The 20,055-nt window shown below is 42.2% G+C and overlaps 2 protein-coding genes and 1 non-coding gene across 5 annotated transcripts in view; 2 read left to right on the top strand and 1 right to left on the bottom strand.

Annotated features, from left to right (window-relative positions):
• The first annotated feature begins 10,847 nt into the window (after nt 1-10,847).
• LOC111720448 lies at nt 10,848-10,944 on the top strand. Its single transcript, XR_002770127.1, has one exon. It is a non-coding gene; the product is annotated as a Z30 small nucleolar RNA (small nucleolar RNA).
• A 4,819-nt stretch (nt 10,945-15,763) lies between these two features.
• On the bottom strand, nt 15,764-19,778 carry PEX12 (peroxisomal biogenesis factor 12). 2 transcript variants are annotated; one of them, XM_023503596.2, is made up of 3 exons: nt 19,276-19,778; nt 18,477-19,030; nt 15,764-17,323 (listed from the first exon to the last, which is right to left on the bottom strand). In XM_023503596.2, exons 1-3 carry the CDS (start codon nt 19,399-19,401, stop codon nt 16,924-16,926), a joined length of 1,080 nt encoding a protein of 359 aa, XP_023359364.1. In that variant the 5' UTR covers nt 19,402-19,778; the 3' UTR covers nt 15,764-16,923. The 2 variants fall into 2 exon arrangements, with proteins under 2 accessions (XP_023359364.1, XP_012405212.2); XM_012549758.3 differs by having other exon boundaries at nt 15,764-17,326; nt 19,276-19,423.
• Nucleotides 19,270-20,055, top strand: part of AP2B1 (adaptor related protein complex 2 subunit beta 1) — a 121,102-nt gene continuing 120,316 nt past the window's right edge. For both annotated transcript variants that reach the window (XM_031967583.1, XM_031967581.1), the window contains exon 1: nt 19,270-19,455. The gene's annotated coding sequence lies outside the window, so the exon portion shown is untranslated. The remainder of the gene's footprint in view (nt 19,456-20,055) is intronic.

Genomic DNA, 20,055 nt, shown 5'->3' with positions numbered 1-20,055 from the left:
AATTTAGCTTCCATAGATATATACACTTCATACATTCCTTTGTATTCTGTATATACCTTTTGACAGATGTCAAATTATTTTTCCATCTTCAAAAAAGCTTTTTTTTTTTCCTTCTCTTTCATTTTTCCTTGCTTCCTCCTTCCTCACATTGGCTTTTTTTGTAAGACATGAAGCTCAGCTTTCAAAAGTATACACCAACAGGGGCAGCTAGATGGTGCAGTGGAGAGAGCACCAGCCCTGGAGTCATGAGGAGCTGAGTTCAGATCTGATCTCAAACACTTAACACTTTCTAGCTGTGTGATCCTGGGCAAGTCACTTAACCCCAATTGCCTCAGGGGGAGGGAAATAGATATACACACACACCAACAGTCAACTCATAATTGTTTTAAAAATTATCTCTTCTTGGAAAGGGACCTTTTTGTGCCTCTTTTTGTAGTGGCCAGAAACTGGAAATTGAATGGATGCCCATCAATTGGAGAATGGTTGAGTAAATTGTGGTATATGAATGTTATGGAATATTATTGTTCTGTAAGAAATGACCAGCAGAATGATTTCAGAAAGGCCTGGAGAGACTTACATGAACTGATGCTGAGTGAAAGGAGCAGAACCAGGAGATCATTATATACTTCAACAACAATACTATATAAGGATATATTCTAATGGAAGTGGATTTCTTTGACAAAGAGAAGATCTAACTCAGTTCCAATTGATCAATGATGGACAGAATCAGTTACACCCAGAGAAGGAACACTGGGAATTGAATGTGGACTACTTGCATTTCTAAGTTGACATAGGAGATGGATTATATGATAGTGAGTAGGGCCAGGCAAAACAACTAAATGATCAATTAACCAATATCTCCTAGCTCCATTCCTAACTTTGGATTCATTTTTTATTTTTTTGTAACATCATCCTTGCATTGTGGGGAGGGGGCTTTGAAGGCAAACTACTCCAAAGACACATGGTATCCTAAAGTATCATAATAGGCCTGGAAAGGTTCTTAAAGACCACCCCGTCCAACAGCTCCATTTTATGAGGAAGACAAAGCTTAGAGCTAGTTATCTCCAGTTTGGCTTGTAGACATATTGTTTATTATTGGTAAGGAGAGTAATATTTATTAAATGCCTACTATGTGCCAGGACAAGGCTGAGCTTTTTTACTTGGAAAGGAAATATTTATTAAGTGCCTACTATGTGCCAGGACACCGCTGAGCTTTTTTACTTGGAAAGGAAATATTTATTAAGTGCCTACTATGTGCCAGGACACCGCTGAGCTTTTTTACTTGGAAAGGAAATATTTATTAAGTGCCTACTATGTGCCAGGACAGTGCTGAGCTTTTTACTTGGTAAGGAGAGAAATATTAAGTGCCTACTATGTGCCAGGACACTGCTGAGCTTTTTACTTGGTAAGGAAATATTTATTAAGTGCCTACTATGTGCCAGGACAACGCTGAGCTTTTTACTCGGTAAGGAAATAGTTATTAAGTGCCTACTATGTGCCAGGACACCGCTGAGGTTTTTACTTGGTAAGGAGAGAAATAGTTATTAAGTGCCTACTATGTGCCAGGAACAACGCTGAGCTTTTCACTCGGTAAGGAAACAGTTAAGTGCCTACTATGTGCCAGGACACCGCTGAGCTTTTTACTTGGTAAGGAGAGAAACAGTTATTAAGTGCCTACTATGTGCCAGGACACCGCTGAGCTTTTCACTCGGTAAGGAAATAGTTATTAAGTGCCTACTATGTGCCAGCTCTTTACATCTCATCTGAGCCTCACAACAGCCCTGTGAGTGAGGTGCTATCATGCTTTATTTCGCAGTCGAACAAACCGAACTAAATAGGGCTCAGTGACCTGTTCCGGGCCCTATTGCCAGTAAATGCCCGGGGACAGAGTGAGGCCGGGTCTCTGGAGCACAGGACCCGAGTCCGAAGGGGGGACCAGACACAGTTTGTCCCAGCTTGCCTCAGTTTCCCCATCTGACAAACGGGCTAGAGGAGACCGTGGCGGGCCGCCCCAGTGTCTGCGCCGCGAAAGCCGCAGACGGGGCCGCAGAGCCCCGTGATTTCTTTCCCTCGGGCTCCGGGGCGGCGCTATCCGCTGCTCGCAGGCTCGCCTGGCGGCCTGACTCTGAAATCAGCAGCGGCCAGATGGGCCCCGGCGTGGTCAGGTGTAAAATCAAAGGGAGAAGTGCACAGGCCGATGGGAGCGACGGTTATGGGGAGAGAAGACAGGCAGGTGATGGAGAAGTAAGTATATGGGTATGGAAATAAACAAAAGGGGACGTGGCTTGTGGGCTGCTCCTCCGCCGGCCCCCAGCTTCGCATTTTTGGGGACCGGGCCGAGAACCGTTTTACACGGGGGAGGGGCTACGGAAGCCGGATCACGCCAAGAAAGTGAAAAGCAGAGCAGAAAAGGGTGGAGAAACTCCAGCGCGGTGGGCGGGGCCTAACGTTCACGTGACGTAGCTTCTACGTTCCGATTGGCCATCCTGCCGGAACCCCTTGCCAGCGGCCGCGCGGGCGCCGTCTCGTGGAGCTCCGGGCGAGCCGAGAGGAGTTGGGGGTGAGTTGCCGCGAGTTGGGCGGCTTTGGCGCGCGTGCTGTCGCTTCTTGGTTCCCCTCGGCCCCCCCCTCCTCCATCCGCTGCCCGTGACTCACGCGGCCTTCGCTCGCCTCCCCGCCGCCGCAGAGGGTGGGTCAGTTTCAGGCCCTGCGCACGTGCCACGCGCGTTCTCGCGGGCTTCCGGCTTAGGTCGCTTCCATCTCCCCGGCGCGGGGCCTCCTCGCTCTTTCTCGCCCCCTGCAGGCGTGAGAAGCCAGAGTTTAGGGCTGGAAGACACCAGGGTCGGTGCCCCTGCTTTTTACAGAAGGAGGAACTGCGCCTCCCCGGGATCCCTCCTCCTCCTCCTCCTCCTCCTCCTCCCCTCCTCCTCCTCCTCCTCCTCCCCCTCCTCCCCCCATCTCCTCCTCCTCCTCCTCCCCCTCCTCCTCCCCCCATCTCCTCCTCCTCCTCCTCCCCCCTCCTCCTCCTCCTCCTCCTCCTCCTCCTCCTCCTCCTCCACTGCGTGTCAGGCAGTGGCTCCCTACGAATAGGTCCCTGAACTTGGACAGGAAAAAATGACCTACTAATGGATGGAATGCAGCCGCCCAGGAGACGACAAAAGTCTTTCTTCCCTTAGACTTTAGGGGAGATATATATGTATATATTGGTGTTTCACTAATGGCAATTTGGAATCCCTAGGAAATAATGATGTCAAGAAAAAGAAGAATTGACTCGGGGGCGTGTAGGATGCTCAAAGAAGAGTGGACTTATGATTACTTTTTCATGCGGGACAAGGAAAGAGCTGTCTGTCTGATAGGCCAGAATATAGTGTCTGTGTTCAAAAAATATGATTTGCCAGGACGCTATGAACCTCAACATAAAGATAAATGTGATTGATTGGTTGGAGAAGTGAGAAAAGATAAAATATTAAAACTGAAAAATACGTTGATAAATCAGCAAAATGCTTTTGTGAAGCAGAAGCAGCTAAATAGTTCAACACTGTGAGGAAGTTTTCAGGTTGCCAAGCTAATAGCACGCACTGGCAGATCATTCGTGGAGGGAGAATTTGTTAAAGAATGCCTTCTTTCTGTTGCCAGAGAGATGCGTCCAGAGAAGGCTGATTTATTTAGTACAGGGAGTCTTTCAGGACCTACGATTACATGGAGGATTGAAGAAATGGGAGACAATCGGCATCAGCATTTGCAAAACTCTATTAAAATAATTTCATTTTTTTCCTTGGCACTTGACGAAAGCAATGATGTTTGTGATTCTGCACAGTTTCTAATTTTTATTCGTGGAATGAATGATTTTTTTAAAGTCATAGAAGAGCTTGCTGCACTGCACAGCATCAAAGGAACTACAGGAGAGGATATCTATGAAAAGGTTTGCCAAACTATGAATGGTTTGGAGCTGGACTGGGCTAAGCGGGCCAACTGGTGGTGCTCCTAGCATGGTGGGGGTCTGAGAAAGGAGGAATTGCTCGCATTAACCAAGAGATGGACAAACATAACCATTCTCATCCAATAGCCATACGTTGCCTCATCCACCAACAAGCGCTGTGTAGTAAATCACTGAAGTGGGACTCTTATGAAAATTGTGGTAGCTTGTGTTAACTTTGAGCTAATGCACTAAATCACAGACAATTTCAGGAATTTCTGTCTGAGCTAAATGTTGAGTATGAAGATGTTCTATATCACACAGAAGTCCATTGGCTGAGTCAAGGGAGAGTTTTGAAACATTTCTATGACTTACTTCCACAGAATACAACTTTTCTGCATTCAAAAAACAAAGAAGTACCAGAGCTCAATGATGCAGAATGGAAATGGCACCTTGCCTTTCTGACAGATGTAACAGAGCTACTCAACAATTTCAATATGCAACTTCAAGGAAAGGGGAAGCTCATCTGTGATATGCAATCATATGTTAAAGCATTTAAAGTAAAACTAGGCCTCCTCATCAAACAAGTGAAGGAGGAAAACTTCTGCCATCTCCCCACAACTCAAAATCTGTTAGTGGAAAAACTGCTGATTGCATTCCCAAACAAAACGTGTGGATTCACTGGAAAAATTGCAAAAGGAGTTCCAATTTAGATTTAAAGAGCTTCATCTCCATGAATAGGATATACAGCTTTTCCGTAACCCATTTTCTATTGACATTGAAAATGTGGATACAATTTACCAAATGGAACTGGCTGAACTGCAGAATTGTGACTCTCTGAAAGACGCATTCAAGTCAAGCAACCTTCATAATTTCTATGCATCTCTCCCCTCTGAGACATATTCTCGTCTCAGGAATCATGCACTCAAAATGGCAACTATCTTTGGCAGCACTTATGTCTGTGAACAGACTTTTTCTAGAATGAAACATTTGAAATCTCCAACCAGATTAAGACTAACGGATGCACATTTGCATCACTTGTTGCGACTAGCAGTGACAAATAGGGAACCAGACATTGAACATCTCATTAGCCAAAAGCAGGCCCATAGTTCTCATTGAAATACTGGTAAGTTTGTTGATTTAACTTTACTTCATTTTAAATATTGTATTTGTTCCTGTTTTGTTTCTTCACTTCAAAATAAGATATGTACAGCGTACATAGGAATTTGTTCATAGTTTTGTTTTTACTATAGTTCGGTCCTCAACAGTCTGAGGGACAGTGAACTGGCCCCCTATTTTAAAAATTTGAGGACCCCTGCCTTAGTCTTTAGGGGAGATATTAGTGATCCTGAGACTCTTAACATTATCTTGCCTATCATTGATTTCAAAGTCTTTTGGCTTTGAGATAGTCCTAAGTCTGTCTTCTGGTTAGTGATACCCAAATGCCTGAGACCACTTCTCAGTTCTACTTCCGGATCATAAAATTAGCATATCAGTAAGGAGGAACTGGATAAATGTGTCTCCTTGCTTTGGGTTCTTTGCTAAATTCTTTGGGACTTTAAACCACTTTAATTAGTGATAAAATTACAATAAACTTTGCCCCTTGACTTGGATGTGGGTTCAAACCTGCAAATTCTCTTGACCCTCCAACGTTTTAGGATCCCTGTCCCTGTCCAACAATATGATTACTTTTCTCTGTAATCTCTTGTGTTTTTATCTTATGGATTTAAAAGCATCCCAAGATCTTATGACACAAAAAGGTCATTCTCACCTTTTTTGACTTGATCAATGATCATCATTTGAAATATTTGTAGGTAGGAATGGGAAAGTACATCTGTAAAACCTACATCACTCAATCAACATTTATTAAATACCAATGGGAAACTTTGGGTCAGGAATACCTGTGTTTTTGTCCTGCCTCAGCCAAGAGCAGAATGACAAGTGATTTCACTTCTCAGTCTGTTTCTTTGTCTATAAAATGGCATCTGCTTTACAGGATGCAGTGGCCATCAAATAAGAGAGCTGATAAAGTGTTTCACTAACCTAATAATGCAATAATAACTAACAATGCAAGCTATTATGGGTGATGTTTTTTATATCTTTTTCTGACCTGTAATTTTAATGTTGTAAGAGAGCTTCTGGTAAAGAATTTTCTCTCCCAGTCCAGATGAGCTCCTCAGATTTACGGATTTCCTAAGGGTTTGAACTTGAGTGATTTACATAATCACTGTGCATCAAAGTCAATTTGAACTTAATGTCTTCCCTATTCTGAGACCATCTCTATTATACTGAACTGCCTCAGCATTTTATGGTTTTAGGATTCACTTTATTAAGAGGGACAGCCCTACCTATCTCACCCTCCCAGGGGGCTGGGATGGGTTCCACCATTCTCTGAGTTACTTAGACTCAAAACCTCTCTCCATTCTGCTCTGCTCTCTCTTATCTCCTCTATATCCAATCAGTCCCAAGTCCTCTTATTTCTGTCTTCATTTGATCTCTCTTACACATACATTCTCCTCTTCTGAAACTGCCACACCTGGACTATTCGAATAGCTTCCTTGTGGGTCTGCCTGCTTCAAATTGAATCTGGAGGCAGGTAGATGGTGCAGTGGATAGAGAACCAGCCCTGAAGTCAGGAGAACCTGAATTCAAATCTGGTCTCAAACACTTAACACTTCCTGACTGTGTGACCCTGGGCAAGTCACTTAATCCCAATTGCCTCAGCAAAAAAAAAAAAAAAAAAAAGATTCTGGGAAGGAGTCCATAGATTTCACTGGACTGTCAAAGAAGTCTAGGATATAAGTTAGGAAACTAGTTCAAGAGAGAAATTTTTGCGGATGTGTTGATTCTGAGATTTGTATGGAATATCCAAGTAAAGCTGTCTGTCCATCAGACAGTTGGAGACTAGAGCTCAGGAGAGAAATGACGATTGGGTCTCTAGATCTGGGAGTTATTTGCTTAATAGTAGTGGCCAAATGCACTGGAATTGAGCAAAAGGGAATGTGGAGAGAGGTGAAGAGAAATTTCTAAATTGAGGGTATTAATTAGGCTGGAAGGATGCAGCAGTAACTGAGGGTTGCCTTGGCGATATGGGATAGTCAGCTTATTGAAGATGAGAAGATGGGATGTCAGACCTAGCTAGGTTCCAGTTTCCTGGGGATGGTGATTAAATGAGATGAAACTTAATAATAAGGTACCATGGAATATTAAGAAAAAAAATTCCTGATTAAAGAAGACCAAGGGTAATAAGGGCAAGCAATAAATAAACAAAACTGACATTTGCACTTCCCCCCATGTATGGACAGATATCCAGCTGATACACGGCAGGAATTCTTATCAAAAGGTTATTGTTCAAACTGGAAGGCAGCAAGTCATTCGCTCCAAGGTCCAGGTTACCAACCTGTTGGTCTTACAGATAATCAGAGGAAGTAGGTAGTGATTTCAAGTTGTTGATAAGATTGTTTAGACTTTGGCTAGACCACGTACAAGATACAGCGTCCTCTACTAGACTGGCCAGCCAAATGAAGAAGTGACTGACTCCTGACTGTCCATGAAACCGAGAAACAATTCAGTCTGTCAAAGACTGATAATTTGGGGATTATCCATTTTGGCACTATCCGTGGCTCTCCTTCCTCCAGGAAACAGGCCACTGCTTATTTGTAATTTCAGGAGAGGGTGAATGGGGGAAATACAATGTGAAGGCAAAATATCTTATTTGTATGGAAGCATGGACAATGACAAGAAGGATTCTTGGAAGAAGAGACCTAGAGTCTAGATTCCACCATCTCTCATTACCATTATGAAGTTGGCAAGCTACTTTCATTTTGGTCTCATTATAATTTCATTGGTTTAAGGAAGTTATGTGTGGAAACTCTCTCTGCTAGGGTACATCTCTGAAATTCAGTCTTGTACTCAGCACTGAGAGATTTGCCAACTAGTATCAGTCCAAGGCAGGACTTGAACCCGGTTCTTGAATCCTGTCCCTTTTTTCCATCCTGGGAGTCTGCTCTGTAGTAAATAGAGCCATGGACTTGGAGTCTGGAATATTTAGGATTGACTCATGTCTCTGATGTTTACTTGGGACTTCGGGTAAGTCACTTAACATTTTTTGAGTCTCAGTTTCTTCATCTGTAAAACTGGGATAATCATATCTTCCTTCCAGGATGATTTAGAACAGAAAAGGATTGTAAGAAGTCATCAAATCCAGGCTTCTCCTTTTACAGAGGAGGAAACTTAGATTTGCCCAGGGTTGTGGTTACTGTCTGAGGCAGGAGCTGGCCTGAGGTCTCCTGGGTTCCAGGACCGGTGCTCTATCCACTGCACCATAGCTTCTTAAACTGTGGGTTGGGTCATGACCCCTATGGAGTTGTGTAACTAAATGTGGGGGAAGTGAAATTTTGACTTATCAGTAAATGTTTGGTGTGTATGCTCAGTGTATAAGCCTACATATGTGGAGTCACATAAAATTTTGGGGGGTGAAAAGGGGTCATGAAAATTTTAAAAAAATTTAAGAAGCCCTGCTCTATACTACTCTGTTAACTTTGTGAGGATAAAGTGAGATCGTTGTAGTATGGAAAAGCTTTGTACACCTTGAGGCATTATCAGTTTAAGCCAGCCTAACTCTGTGATTTTATAGTCAGGTTTTATTAGCTATAAAACTAGTTTACTGGAAAGAGATTTCACAGCACAAATACACTTTGTTTGATGTAATATCTATTTGCTTGACAAGTGGTATCTACAGAACAATTTTGCAAATTTAATTGCCAAGCGGAAGCTTTTTATTGAAAAAAACCCAACAGAAAAATTCAAAAGCAAAGCATTGTTAAGTGGTATGACTAAGCCCCCTATGCCAATTTAACATTTATTAGGTTAAGTTTTGTGCTAGGCAGTAAGCTTAGTACTAGGAATACAAAAGTAAAGATTCCCTGGCCTCTCTGAAGCTTATGTTCTCCTAACATAGGGGAATTGAATATATATGTTTGAGCTGCAAGGCCTATCGAAGATCCAGCTGAGCCAGGAAGGAAGAGAAGACTCCCGAGAGGCAGAAGTGATGAGGGAGGGCAGGAGACAGAATGTTTAGTTTGGGAAGAAGTTTGATTAGAATGTAGGAGAAAGGAACGAAAGAGGGAATAATATGAAATGTCAAGAAAAACAAGTTGGAATCATGTAGTGAAAGGCTTTGAATGCCTCAGTAGGAGGTTTATTGTAGCCTAGAAGCAGGAGGGAGGAAGCCACTTGAGATTTTGAGATTCTTGATCAGATGTGCTTTAGGGAGATTAGACACTAGCTGAGTAGAAAGGGGAAAATCAGACTACCGGTGAGAGGAGACAGGTAGGAAATCTGCAATGATTCAAATTGGGGCTGATGAGGGCATAGAGAGAAGGGGATAGATGCTGATATTGGGAGGAAAATGGAAGAGACTTGGAAACTGGACATTTGGGGTGAGGGAGGGAAAAAGTTAAGGATGACCTATCATTTCGGAGTTTGACTGGAAGGATAGCTTCAACAGAAACACAATTTAGGGGAAGGGTGGGTTTAGAGGAAAAGATGCATTCATTTGGGACATACTGAGTTTGAGATGCTTCTGAAACATCTGATATTCTACAAGGAGGTTAGGGCTGGATCTGAAGATCTGGGAGTCATCTGTTTAGACTTGATGATCTAAACCATTAGAGTGTAAGGTCCTACCTATCAAAGGAGAGAGGGTAGAGAAAATAGAGAAGCCAGAGCCTTGGGTAGTGCCTGTGCTTAGTGGGATGAAGGAAAGAACCAAGTACTTATGAAGCACCTGCCATGTTCCAGGAATTGTGCTAAAATCTAGGAATGTCAATTATGTACCATCAAAGAAGGGAAATGTCAGAATTCAGGGTCATGGAAGTTGCATGTCCCCTTCTCTTCACCACTCAGGTCCCCATCCTCTCCCAGACTCTTATCTCATACTTGGACTATTGCCATAACTTTATAATTCTCTCCTCAGATACATGCCAAAGGGTTTCTTCCCCCTAACTTGGAACTTTCCATACCACAGTATTCCAATGACTTCTATTCACCTTTTAAGGCAAATTCAGACTCCTCTTCTTGGCATTTAATTTCATTTATGACCTGGTCTTCATTTTTCCGGCCTTGTGATTACATACTACAATCCCAGGATGTACCTTCTCTGATTGTTCCTCATATATAGCATTCTATTTCCCATGTCCTTGTCTTTGTACTAACTTCCTCCTGCCCCCATGCCAGGATTGAGATTCCCTCCACCCCCCAACATCTGCCTCTTTGAATCCCATTTCTTTCAAAATTCATCTCAAGTATTGAGATTTGAGAAAGGGAACATATCAGGAAAACTGCTGGCCAGAAGATGGCAAGTGCCCCATTACCAGGACCCATCCTCCAGGTTGCTAGTCTGGTCTACAAATGCATGGAAATGGGAGATGGAGGAGCGGGGTTTGGCAGAAGCCCAAGTTATTCTTTCTCTAATAATTCTGAGAAACTGGGAAGAATGAGTGTGTGGCAGAGTGTGGGTAGAAAAGCAAAATATTTATTAAGCCCCTACTGTGCTGAGGAACTGATGGGGGCACACAGTAGAAGAATAGGTTCCCAGGAGCAGCCTCTGCCACTTGCTTGGTTCATTCCTACCAGTTTTCATTGTGTCATTCTCTTGGATGACATGAGGCTGAGTTGGTATTGCTTGCTGGGGAAGAGGGCTCCTAAGCAAGAAGCTAAAAGGGCTTGAGGCTGGGCCAACAACCTTCACCGACTGGGCTCTTCAGATGTGGATTTTGGCACGTCAGAGTGAGATCAAACATTTATAGAACAGCCACAGTCAGATCTGGTTTCTAAAGTTAGGTTTTAAATTTTTTCCAGTTTGCCATGGAGTATCAAGTTGATTATTATAAGTGGAGTTTTTTCTATCCACTAAATTCAGGATTATGAAAGGCAATGATGAGTGAAGTATAGTCTGACCTGGTATTGCCATGGCTTCTGTTTTGGCTCTGACCAGGGCATGATCACTTAATCTTCTCTCTGAGCTAATCCTGTTTGCGTCTTGTCCTGCTCTTCTGTGTACATTGCATCTAAGAGCAATTGTTTAATATCAGAAATACTAACTAGCTACTAATAGTACTTTCATTTATTTTCCCTTTTAGGTCACAGTGAAAAATCTAACTGATACAAAGACCTTCATAGAAGACAACGCTCATTACACCATCCAGTCTGATTTAATAATATCTTTAGTGGAGTTTTAATTGGTTAAAAGGACTTTCTTGTTCATCAAGTGATTGTGGTTATGTGTAGTGGCCTTAATTAAAAGTTTTAATATCTTGAAACCTACAAGGTGGTCCATTCAGAAGTGATTTTCCCCTTTGTACAAAAATACTTCCATTGCCTTCTCTCCCAGAATCATGCTTGCTTTTACACTGTGTTCACAAAAATAGAAACAAAAGCCTCTGTGGGCTGATCAGCTTTATTTGAATATTGCTGTCCTTCATCTCTGAGGATGCTGGTGACTCACCCTCAGAGATCATCTAATCCATTATATACCAAAACAAAGAATCCCCTCTAAATGGGATTTCCCCCCTCTACCCCCAAGAAGAGGTCGTCCAGTTTTTATCAGTCAGTCAACAAGCTACATACTGTATATTGTTATATTATTTATATATTAAATAGCATATTATGTACATATATATATATATATATATATATATATATATATATATATATATATAAAACTAAGTGCTGGGGAAACAGAAAGGCAAAAGACAATCTTTGCTGTGAAGGAGCTAATGGGGGAGACAACATGGATATTGACAGGGAAAACTGGAGCTAATCTCAGAGGGAAGGCATCTGCATTAAAGGGGGAAGAGAAAGGCTTTTTGCAGAAAATAGGATTTTAACTTTAGAGCCTTGAAGGAAGCCAAGAAAGCCACTAGGAAGAAGGAGGGAGAAAGTTTGACATAGAGAAAACCATTTCAAATGTCTAGAGTTGGGAAATGGAGTATCTTGTTCAAGAAACAGCAAGGAAGCCAAAGTTCACTGGATTGCAGTTTGTGGAGGGGATTAGAGAAGATTGGGAAGATGGGAAAGGGCTGGGTTATAAGGGGCTTTAAAAAGATCCCGAAGGTTAATAGAAAGCCTCTGGGTCTTAATGAATAGGGGAGGACTAGGTCAGATGAGTGTTTTAGGAAGATTACTAACAGCTGAGTGGGAGGTGAGGCAGAGCAGAGACTTGAGGCAAGCAGACCTGCTCTCGGGTGGCAAGAGCTGTAGAGAGGTGGAAGTGTCAGAGGAGAGAAAGGGGATGTGAGTGAGAGAGATTTAGAAATTACAGGACTTGGCTATTGATTGGATATGGGGGGCAAGGTGACAGGATCTTTAGTAAGAGAACTGCAGAATGAGACAGTTACAGAGTTGCTAGACTAGACTGGTACAAAGAACACTTGCATTTGTGGAGGCGGGGAGTTGGTGGTTAGTGATAGGAAAAAAGAAAAAGTCAGTTAAAATCTTATGTGAAATTAGAAGGCACTTAATTTATACCTTAAGAATTTAATAGATGACATTTTGTTCTTTGATATTGAAATGTTCTTGATTGTTGCTATTAAGTTTGTAATAAGAAAGAACATTATTATTTTTTTTTTTTTGTGATGGCTCCCTGAGGAGCTTTTTTTTATTGCTCTCAATTATTAAGAAGTTTTTACGAAAATCAAACCTAACTTTACCGTTTACATCTTTTACCCATTGGGCCTTAATTCTTTCCTCTGTTGCCAAGCAGAATAAATCTTTTTTTGTTTGTTTGTTTGTTTTTGTTTTTCAATTTTATTTTTTATTTATTTATTTTATAATAATAACTTTTGATTGACAGAACCCATGCCTGGGTAATTTTTTACATTATCCCTTGCACTCACTTCTGTTCTGACTTTTCCCCTCCCTTCCTCCCTCCACCCCCCCCCCCCCCCCAGATGGCAAGCAGTCCTATACATGTTAAATATGTCACAGTATATCCTAGATACAATATATGTGTGCAGAACCAAACAGTTTTCTTGTTGCACAGGAAGAATTGGATTTAGAAGATAAAAATAACCCAAGAAGAAAAACAAAAATGCAAACAGTTTGCATTCATTTCCTGGCGTTCTTTCTTTGGGTGTAGCTGCTTCTGTTCATCATTGATCAATTGGAACTGAATTAGATCTTCCCTTTTTGAAGAAATTCACTTCCATCAGAATACATCCTCATGCAGTATCATTGTTGGAGTATATAATGATCTCCTGGTTCTGCTCATTTCACTTAGCATCAGTTCATGTAAGTCTCTCCAAACCTCTCTGTATTCATCTTCCTGGTCATTTCTTACAGAACAATAATATTCCATAACATTCATATACCATAATTTACCCAACCATTCTCCAGTTGATGGGCATCCATTCATTTTCCAGTTTCTGGCCACTACAAACAGGGCTGCCACAAACATTTTGGCACATACAGGTCCCTTTCCCTTCTTTAGTATCTCTTTGGGGTATAAGGCCAAAAGTAGCATTGCTGGAGCAAAGGGTATGCACAGTCTGATAACTTTTTGGGCATAGTTCCAGATTGCTCTCCAGAATGGTTGGATTCGTTCACAACTCCACCAACAATGCATCAGTGTCCCAGTTTTCCCGCATCCCCTCTAACATTCATCATTATTTTTTCCTGTCATCTTGGCCAATCTGACAAGTGTGTAATAGTATCTCAGAGTTGTTTTAATTTGCATTTTTCTGATCAATAGTGATTTGGAACACTTTCATATGTGGAAATAATTTCAATTTCATCATCTGAAAATTGTCTTTTTATATCCTTTGACCATTTATCAATTGGAGAATGGCTTGATTTCTTATTAATTAGAGTCAATTCTTTATATATTTTGGAAATGAGACCTTTATCAGAACCTTTTTAACTGTGAAAATGTTTTCCCAGTTTGTCAAGCAGAATAATTCTTATCCCTTCTTCCATTTAAGAACTTGAAAAACGGCAAGCCTTTGCTGCTAAGTATTCTCTTCCCAGACTAAACATTTCCAGTTCCTTTAATCTATCCATTGTGGAAATATCTTGAGATTTTTCCACATAATTGCTAGTTTCTGTAGTTTATCCTAATGGAATATTTGATTCTCTAGGCTAACAGAGATCATACTGTTTCTTTAAGAGCTAAATGGAGTGTTTGGGAAATGACAGTTTTAACTGGCAGTTTACAGACTCAAGTGATGGCTTGAGAGGTAGCTCCATAGCACAGTTTTTATAAAAATGTCAGCCTGGGACTTAGGAGGACCCAACTTCAAAACTGGCCTTTCTTATTAGATGTGTGACTTTGGGCAAGTCACTTAATCCTATCTCCAGATTTAATAAAAACAAAAAGTTATGGCTTGACTGAATTCCCTTGTTCTGGCATAACTGGAGAACCTAGGAAAAACAAAGAATGAATATAGAGGGATCTTTTTTCCTGATAAAATTATTATAGCTTTGATCTTGTAAAAAGGGATGTAAAAGAGTCTTTTGAAGAGGTATTATTTTGTATCTTGAAGAATGTAAATGATATAGGATTGTGTTCTCTGAAGTAGCACTGCAGTTGCACTGAGAAACTTCTGGTTGTGAACTTTTTCAGTTAAAATAACGTAAATCATTCTTGGATTTGTTATTGATTTTATTATTAATACATTGTATATTTAATAGCTTTAACACTTATTCTTAAGACATTAAGGGATTTAATAGAGATATGAGTAATCACTGTTGGTAAATGAGGTTTCTTCAGTTTAATAACGTTTAATTATTAAACAGGGGCTTAGAGATTGATTGGTTAAGAGATGGTGAAATTTTATTAATGAAGAAATACATCAACAAACCACTAAATTAGCTTTAGACCTTGAGATAAGATTAAATATGAATATGTATTTTTAATATAATTGGCTGGGATTAATTACACTGTGATAAGTGGGGGAGGAGTTTTAATTATCAGAACTAAGAACTAGGGACATGGTACAATGAATGGAAAGGGCTAGACTTGGAATCACGGGATATAAGTTTGAATACGTGCTTTATCACTATCTATGTGACCTAAAAAAATCACATTCCCTCTCCAGGTCTCAGTTCCCATATAATCTGCAATATGACAGGTTTGGTCTATCTGACCTCTAAGGTTCCTCTTAATCCAAGACTTGAGTGTTACTGACAGCTCAGAAGTTCTCTAAGTCTGTGGTTCTCTTCAGGCTGTATCACAGACACATGAACTAAGATCCTTGATAAAATTTTTAAAAATCAGTAAAAGTTGAAAAATTAATCTAAATGTTTCAGTTTTAAATCCAGTTTATGGGCATTTCAACATGGCAACTGACATGTGACAAATTACTTCAAGATTCCAGAAGCATTAAAAATAATTGCATTATCATTATCTGGCCATACTTGTTTTTATGGCAGAAAGCCTGATTTTCCTTAGGCATGAATGAAACATGTATAATCATAATTCATTTTTAGATCTAAAATATTTCAATATATTTCACTGTAAGGCACAAGAAAAAAGAACATAAAATAGTTTTAGAAATAAAACAAAACAATTATTCCCAAAGTTCCATTATCTTGTTTCTGGTTGATTTTTGTCAAGTTAAATTCATAGTATTGAGACAGAGCTATTTGACCTTCTGTTTAAAGTAGATGGCTAATTTTTCTACAGCCTAAGTGTCAAGTAACAAAATATGAATTGTGTTGAAATGATCATTTTCATTTAAAGTATTTCAAAATTTTAAAGATTGTCTAAACAAATTAAATCTAGTTATTAAGAACAAAGACTTAACTACTTTCAGAAGTCAAATAACGATAATAAAGAAAAACAGTTTATTTTTGTGTTATGCAAAACCAAAATTTATTTTTGGGTTACATTACAGTGAGGTTTTATAAAAATTGCTATTAGTAGCGGTGAGACACATTCATGCTAGTTTAGCAAATGTTTTTGGGAGTTAGCAAAAAATGCTCACACAAAGCTGTTTTTCTGCTCCCTGTTATTGTGGCACAGTGGAGAAGAGCACTGGGTGAGGAAGTCAGGGTGCCTGGATTCTAGCCCTGGCTCTGTCAGCAACTGGCTGGGTGAGGAGGGCAAACTACTCACTTAGGAGCCTCTATTTTTCCTCTGCAAAGAGGGACATGGACAAGAGAGCTTTCGAGGTCCCTTCTAGTTCTATCACTGTGACTCAGAGTTGGATTAGTGTTAGTCTAACTGTATTTTCCTTACAGTATATCAGTTTGACTTTCACACTTAAAACTCAGACTGCTTTGAATTGGAAAACCAACCCAATACATTATGTGCCATTGTCCAGAATTTCCCAAGAAATATAAATTACATACTTTGTGAAAGATTCACTCTAAATCACAATTCAAACTAGATGAGGCATTAATAAGTATTGTGCTGAAGAGGTGTCAGTTTGAAAAAGTGATTCATTTCCTAAAGTTTTATTTCCATTCAAAGCAAACAAAACCCTCCTTCAACACCTAAAGATTCTTGGCAGACACGAGAGTCCTTGGAAAGGACTTGTACTTCTTTGGATCCTTCTTGGGCTACTATAGCTTGGATCCAAGGTATGGGAGGAGACAGTGGAGCCTGGATGGTCTCTGCTTCTTCCTCCCTCCCCATAATATAGCACTTGTATGGCTTAATTCAAGTGCTTTCCATATCTTATTTCATGTAATCCTCACAACTCTGTTCTTTCCCCCTCCCCACACCCATCCCCTCCAATGACTCCTGGTTTTATCTTCACATAACAACTTGACTCTGTTTTCATTAATTTCTGAATGGGGGTTAGAAGGCATATAAATAGACTACATTCAAATGGGTATGTATTTGATTAAAAAAATGTTTTGCTAGGCTCTTTAAGGTTGAGGTGGTCCTGAGATAAATGACTAGGATGGATGGATCTGACTGAGCAATACCATGTAGAATACCACTCTGGCAGAATGAGGGCAGGCAGAGCAGTCTTACCATGGGGCACAGGTGGCATGATCATTCAGTTTTCGGGGGAGTACAGTTTAACCAGGTGCTGGACTTCTGTTGCATAGCCTGTGATGGGACAGGTCTGGTGACTTCTCACATAGTTATACACACATCGGTAACAAAACACATAGCCAGAGGTGGCGAGAGCAGTGTCATTCACCCGGGTTTTTCGACATAAGGGGCATACCGTCTTCAGCTTTGGCAACAGAGACGGATCAGAATGGTAATCCAGATGCACAGGGGGTGGGGGGGTGGGCAGGGCAGTCAGGGATTTGATGGTTTCTTGATTCTCTGATGAGTACCACCAATCTAGGAACTGCAGGAAAAAAACACCTACAGAAAGGCCTGTGGAGATGGACAAGGCAAGGCCTCCTACAGCTTTCTTGACAGCTGACTGCACCTTCTCCCGGATGCTGCTAGGGAAGAACAAAAAAGTCATTAGGTCACTGGCTCTGACACTGCTCAGAATCCCATGTGGGAACTACATGACAAACTTTTCTAATATCACTATTATCTCTGTTAGAAATTAGCCATTTCTATTGACTGCACAGCTCTGTAATTATGTCACCCTTTTTATACCACTTTGTCCAGCTTTGTTTACTCTCAAATGCTGACTCCAGATACTGTCCTATTAGCCTCAATGATGCTGCTGTCTACAGTCACTTCCTCTTCCAATCCAACTTGCACAATACTAACAGATTAATATTTGTTATCCATAGACTTGATGTTAAAAACTGGTGTCAAAACCTCAAAACCCTACTGCTCACAGCTTTAAATCCAAACTCCTTAGTCTCTATTATATCCAAAATTTTTAGTCTGGCATTCAGATACTTGTAAGATCCAGGTCTATCTTTTAAAACCTTATTTCACAATATTGACACAAGCTGCATGACTTTGAACAAGTCATTTAATTTCAGTGCTCCATGAGACAAAAACTTTAAAAAGTATGTGCTGATTTTAATGCCTTCTATCTACTTTGTGTAAAGCCTATATATACTTACAGTCTTATACATGCTGGCATGAGACTTCAGTAGACTTGTAAAGGCAGGGACTATTTTTTTCCCCTTTTCTTTATATTCTCAGGACTTATTATACTGCCTGGCACACAGCAATAATAGACAAATGCTCATTGACTGATCTGCATTATGCAAGCAGGTTCCTTACTTGGAACTCTTCACTGATGGCAATTGTGGAGATCTCTCTAGCTTTATGAAATCCCTTGTCCTGATTTGTATTTGCTTTACTACTTCTTGGTCTGGAATTCACTACTTAGCCCCTACCTGACACCCCTTCCCTTCTGAAATCATCCTCACCAGCATCAAGTTTCAAACCCAAAGCTGCCACTCGTTCTGGAGAAGCAACAGATCTGGAGTTAGGAAGCATCAGAGCCTGGTCCAACCTGTTCCATTTTACAGAGCTGGGCACGTGGGTACAGAGCAGGGTGCTAACTGGCAGAAGCAAAATTTGACACTAGTGGAAAGAGTGCTGGGACTGATGTCACCAGCACATGGTGACCCCTTCTGGCTTACACACCAAAGGCTATTATAGCAAGCGAACCCTTTTTACCTAGCGGTTGGCTGTTGCATCCTATTAGCTCCAGCTAGTGTCTTTTCCAAAGCTCGGATATCCTCAGCTGACAGTCTACCTAGCCGAACTCCAGCAAGGCTCAGCAAGGGTGAATGATGCTGGGCCTTCCCCAGAATGTAACGTAACTGCTGTATGAGGAACCAGCCTTCCCAGGCCATGGTCACAAAGGGGTAAGCTGCCAGGAAAGCTCGGTAAAAACGCTTCCAATATGAAGAGGGGGTGTGGATGGAATATTCATCCTCTTCTCTTAGGCTGGAGACCAATTTCTCCAACTTCACTTTCAAGTAGGGAAGGAGGACCAAAAATAAGAGGGATTTCCAAAGCTGCTTCTTTGGAAGGCCAGTACTGGCCAACCTCTGGACCCCTGAAGGGTCTCCCATCACGATCCTCTTTAAGCCATAAAAGTTTTCAGAGAAGGAGGCACTGGCTTTAGACAAGTAGTGCTGCTGAAGCAAAAGATCCAGAAAAGTGAAGATTTCATCAAACCACCTCCAGAGAAAGCCATAATGGGCAGGGTTGGTTTCTGCAAGAACCTAAGGCAAAATGGGAAAAGTAACTTCATTATGTCATTCATGACTGCCACAACGCATGTGCATTTCTCGCCGGGAGGCCCAGCCTGGGGATGATGCAGCTTTAACCCCGCCGACGGCGGGAAGTTCAGTCCCTTCTGGAGTGGTGGGAGCCCCGGATATGGCGGGCTCTGCCCTCCCCCCCTCCCCCCCCTCGGGGGCCGAACTCCCGCAGCGGCCTCGGGCGGGAGCGCCCCCTCCCCCTTTACCTTGGCCACGTGCTGAAGGGCGGGCCTCACGGCGGCCATCAGACTATCCTGCGCCACCACCTCGAAGATGGAGGGCCGGTCATCTGCGCCAGAAGCGGCTGTGATGTGAGCCCCGTGTTCGGCCATTGTGTCTTCTCTAGGTCAGGCCCTGGCGGGCACCAGACGTTAGAAGAAGAGAAGGTGCGAGGGGGCCATAAGAGGGCCCAGCCGGGCCGGCAGCACTGCGGGAGTGGGGGCGGGGGGAGGGGCAGGGCTCAGAGCGGGCTCTTCAGCCGGAGGGCAACGGGAGCCAGGCCGCCACCTCCGGGGCAACGGGAGGAGGCTGCGGCGGCCGGGCCACAACGGTCTGAGAAGCCGGGCTCCATAGGAGCCCGACGCCGAGAGGGAGGGACCCGGGGCCCAGGGGTTTCGGGGCCGCGCAGCCGCACTCGGGGCCGCAGAGCCCAGAAGCCCAGAAGCCCTTCACGGAAGTAGGCAGTTCTTCGGCGGCGCTCTAGCCCGCAGGCCGCCACTTGAGTCTTCTTGCCTCACTTCCGCTTCCGGCTGATTGGCTCTTTAAATGAACCACACCCTCTCTCCTCCTTTTCCCCCTCCCTCCCCTTAGGGCTCCAGTTGTTGTTCACCTGCTTAGGATGGCTCCTAGGGAACCTGGCGGGACCAGGCCTGGGGCTAGGCTGGGCTAGGCTGGCCCGGCCCGTTTGGGCCGGTTTCCTCCTAAGCCAAAGGAAAACCCGCGTCCTCGGACTAGCTTGGAGGCAGGAAATCGAGTCCACAATTAAT

This window comes from Sarcophilus harrisii, chromosome 4 (genome assembly GCF_902635505.1).
Source record: "Sarcophilus harrisii chromosome 4, mSarHar1.11, whole genome shotgun sequence".
In the NCBI taxonomy this organism is placed as follows: domain Eukaryota; kingdom Metazoa; phylum Chordata; class Mammalia; order Dasyuromorphia; family Dasyuridae; genus Sarcophilus; species Sarcophilus harrisii.
Note: the sequence above shows the minus strand (reverse complement) of the source record. Positions and strands in the feature narration are given on the sequence as shown.